The sequence below is a fragment of the Morone saxatilis genome, unplaced genomic scaffold, assembly GCF_004916995.1.
Source record: "Morone saxatilis isolate NCDOM2014 unplaced genomic scaffold, NCSU_SB_2.0 Contig5, whole genome shotgun sequence".
Classification (NCBI taxonomy): Eukaryota; Metazoa; Chordata; class Actinopteri; family Moronidae; genus Morone; species Morone saxatilis.
In genome coordinates this window covers 13,799,594-13,801,230 of record NW_023340095.1, presented here as the reverse complement: position 1 = coordinate 13,801,230, position 1,637 = coordinate 13,799,594, and the positions used below count along the sequence as shown (strand labels likewise).

The following is a 1,637-nucleotide window of genomic DNA, read 5'->3' as shown; positions in this document are numbered from 1 at the left end:
GTGGGTGGGATTTCTTCTCTTTCTTTTAATTTTTACATTATCATGTTTGTATTTTTAGGTTGTTTTTATGTGTGTGAATGAACCTGCTTGCCTTACATTGCCCCTTCAGGGACAAGTCTGGTATTTTGAACTGAACTGAATAATGCAGTCTTCCACAAAGAATTAAGATGCCAACTAACCTGTACGTCTTCAAATGGTACTTCCTGTCTCTTATCATGTGCGGCGCCCTGGACAGGATGGCGTTGCGGAGAATCTTCCCCGCCCGCAGGATCTTCTCAGAGGGGACCTACACAGTAGAATTCAAGTTAAATCTCAGCACAATAGAGTCCTACTGAGTACCTGCCACACAAACAGGTAATGATTGGTCCCTACATACAGAAGGTGATTGAATTTACTACCTGAGAAATGCATTTAAGGTGGGGTTTGGCTGGACTTTCAATGAATGACTTCTGCAAAATAAAATGAAACAAAATATAAGAGGAATTGAAATGAAATACATCATGGATGACAATGAAACTGTAGCTGTTCTGATGATACAAAACTCAACAGCACAGAAATTGGGTGAAATTAAAGCTTTGTTGTCTATAAATTGGCAATAAAAGACATCAGAGAAACAACAAGTCAAATAATGGGTGTGTTTCCACTGACTGTGGGCTACAGGATGTCTTCCTCGCTGCTACTGTATGACTCACTGTTACTGAGACATTAGACATTATGTGTTAATTAGCTGAACATTTTAATTGAACTTATGGCTTTCTATATTCCTATATAAAATAATAGTCTGTTACAAGAGTCTTGTCTGACGTATTCAACTTCTTAAATAAGACACAGATATGGTGAATTATTGTATGGATGTGGTGTTTTTGTTTTTTGTCCCTGCTGGGGCCACGGTGGGGGCTGCAGGGCTGTGACATTTCAAAATGCATTCGCCGTTGCTTCAGAGAGCAGCGTAACTCATGCATTTATGTGAAGCCTTTAAAGTTCATCATTTATTTAGCAAGAAAAGTTGGTGCCCACTCAGTATCTAAAGAAGCTGAGCTTTCATACTTATGACTTATATATATGTTAAAGTAAGTTGTTTGTTTGTTACATAACAAGTAAGCAAGCTATGGGTTGTTCTTTTTTACATAACAACATAAGATGTAGCCATGTTGAGACTAAACTCTATGTAGGAAGCACAGGCCACCATAACTCTGCAGTAGTGCCACGTTATCTACCCGGTGGTCAGGAAACGACAACAGGAGAAAGGTGGGACAGGAACTGTTATATATGGAGACAAAAACTCCAGTTATCTTGCTTATATTTAGACCAGCTTTAAACAAAAGCTCATTTCCATCTTCTGTTGAAGAGGTGCTTAGCAGTAAAGGATGCTGTTACGTCAGGCAAAATAGAAGCACAGAATGAGTTATTATAGGCTGCTAACTCGCTGCCAAACTGTTCACTTACAGTAACACTCTGCTGGACAGGAAAAAACCCAATAAACCAGCATTATCTCACCCTCACAGCCTCTCTCTGTCTTTCATAACATGTGGCAACACTACATCACATAAATAATTCATGGGTGTCAGGCAAACTACCTTATTCTGATGTTTGGAGACTGAAACAAATGAGTTGTTGCTTATGTTTTCTTTGTCCGG

At 39.2% G+C, this 1,637-nt stretch overlaps 1 protein-coding gene across 1 annotated transcript in view; it reads right to left on the bottom strand.

Annotated features, from left to right (window-relative positions):
* The window catches only part of rapgef4 (Rap guanine nucleotide exchange factor (GEF) 4), a 36,159-nt gene that overhangs the window by 12,232 nt on the left and 22,290 nt on the right, over window positions 1–1,637 (bottom strand). Inside the window, exons 6-8 of the mRNA XM_035676111.1 lie at window positions 1,578–1,637; window positions 399–449; window positions 180–286 (exon numbers count right to left, since the gene is read on the bottom strand). The exon at window positions 1,578–1,637 is cut by the window's right edge and continues 6 nt beyond it. Of these exons, the coding sequence (XP_035532004.1) occupies window positions 180–286; window positions 399–449; window positions 1,578–1,637 (218 nt within the window). The remainder of the gene's footprint in view (window positions 1–179; window positions 287–398; window positions 450–1,577) is intronic.